General features: G+C 41.5%; 1 protein-coding gene across 1 annotated transcript in view; it reads left to right on the top strand.

The window, feature by feature from the left end:
- The window catches only part of LOC104915551 (ras GTPase-activating protein 1), a 38,373-nt gene that overhangs the window by 18,353 nt on the left and 17,966 nt on the right, over positions 1-2,054 (top strand). Inside the window, exon 5 of the mRNA XM_031557499.1 lies at positions 548-651. Coding sequence (XP_031413359.1) covers positions 548-651 — 104 coding nt within the window. The remainder of the gene's footprint in view (positions 1-547; positions 652-2,054) is intronic.

Below are 2,054 nucleotides of genomic sequence, written 5' to 3' on the forward strand. Positions count from 1 at the left end.
GATGGGCCCACTTCTCCAGCCTGTCCAGATCCCGCTGGATGACTTCCCTTCCCTCCAATGTATCAACTGCACTGCTCAGCTTGGTGTCATCTGCAAACTTGCTGAGGGTGCACTCAATTCCATCATCTGTATCACTGATAAACGTAGCTGCTTCATCTCTCCCTGCATGGAAAATTAGTAAGGGGTTGTGGTCTGACAGCTGTACCAGGCTAGGTAGTTTCCCAGAGACATCCCTCATCTGAGCCCCAGGAAAACAGCAGACTTCTCTAAGAAGAGGTTCTGCTTGGCATATTGGATGTTCAGTCTCCTGTAGGGAGAAATCACCTACAACTAATACCTGTCTCTTCTTTAATGATGTAGTCTTAATGTTGGGAACAAAATATAGTACGCATGGCTATATAGCAGCCACCTTTTAATCACACATGCATGGGTAGAATTTTATGTATGCACTTAAGTATCTTGGTTAATATGTCTAGCTGATCATGAGAAGTCAGGTTGGAAATAACTTCAGAATAAATTTAAATGTTGATCAAGTATAGTATTAATAATCAAGGCTTTCTGTCTCTTCCCCTAGTGATCTTTCGTGTGATATTAATAGATTTGAGATAAGTCTTAGTAACAAAACAAAGAAAAGTAAAGATCCAGATATATGTAAGTATTTTTTTGTAAAAGAAGCATTTATATTGCAACAATGGATATTTTGTGCAATTTTCATTGCTCTTGTCAAACATGGTTACAAGAAAGTTAAGTATGCTCTGCACTTATCATAAAGCTGAATGTTTTGGATGTATGTTACTGAGTGCATTCACTTTTTCACAATAAGAACTGGCATGTTTTTTAGTAGAAAACTGCACAGCTGATGACTTCTGTAGCTCTATTCCAGAATACCTATTATGTTATACTGGGACCACATAGACAAAAAGAAAAAGAAAAGCAAAATGAAGAAAGAAAAGCACTTAGTATTAATCTGCTCTATAAAATGTTTTGTTAAGTTAATTTCTTGAATCTGTTTGAAACCTTTCTCTGTAAAATTTGTTGTCCTTTTCATAGAATCATTAAGGTTGGAAAAGGTCACTGTACAATCAATGAATATACAGATGGTATAGCTGTACAATTGCACAATCAATGAAAATACAGATGATATAGTATACCCAGAAGATTGGCTGACATAATTATTATACTACAGTAGGGAAAAAAGGACACTCACCCTAACCTGGGTTCACATGATAGACTCCAGCAGAAGAGATCTGCAAAAGAAACCCTTCCCCACTGGCAATGAACTCTTCAATGGGTCTAGGAGAGGTGGAGATAGGCTCCACCCCTTCCAACAGCACAGGTGAATTGCCTTCACCTGTGCTCCCAGGGCTGACTCATTGCTCACCTCAGGTGATTAATCAGAGGTTCAGGCCATGATTCAGCAGCCCCATACACTCCACCTCTTCATGGCATGAACCAATGATCAGGTTGACTAAAGGGTAAGCTCTTCCTAATACAGAGATCCAATATACCGCAACGCTTATACAATTTCATCACGACACATGTTGGTAAAATTCAAGATGAGCGACAATCGGTGAACGTTCATATTCTTTTATGGGCCAGTGCTCGATGATGTTACTGGAGACATGCAGACGTGAGGTGTAGGTCTGTCCTATGTTCCATCAGTCCCATGTAGACCATCACCAGGTGTTGCATGTGATCTGACAGTAACACTGGAATGCTTTGATGGCATTTTGTTCCTTCCGGTGATCCTGAAGGCTCAAAGACTCACAGGGAGTAATACATATGTTTCAGGGGTACCAAGAGAGGAAGGTCTGCTCTCCAGGGCAAGATACAGGCCATATTTCTATCCTGGGTCAACACTTCCGCCTGTACCGGGGCACGTCCTGGCCACCTGTACCACACCTTCTGGCCAGATGCCTGCGGCTGCATAATAATATCAGGCACCAAAGGAGGTGTCCTGATCTGCCATAGGGACATGATGGGGGTCCCTTTAGCAATGAAAATGGGAGTGTTGACCACAATAATCAGTAGGCCATGTACCTATTACTGGAGGG

This window comes from Meleagris gallopavo (genome assembly GCF_000146605.3).
Source record: "Meleagris gallopavo isolate NT-WF06-2002-E0010 breed Aviagen turkey brand Nicholas breeding stock chromosome 24 unlocalized genomic scaffold, Turkey_5.1 Chr24_random_7180001949946, whole genome shotgun sequence".
NCBI classification, from domain to species: domain Eukaryota; kingdom Metazoa; phylum Chordata; class Aves; order Galliformes; family Phasianidae; genus Meleagris; species Meleagris gallopavo.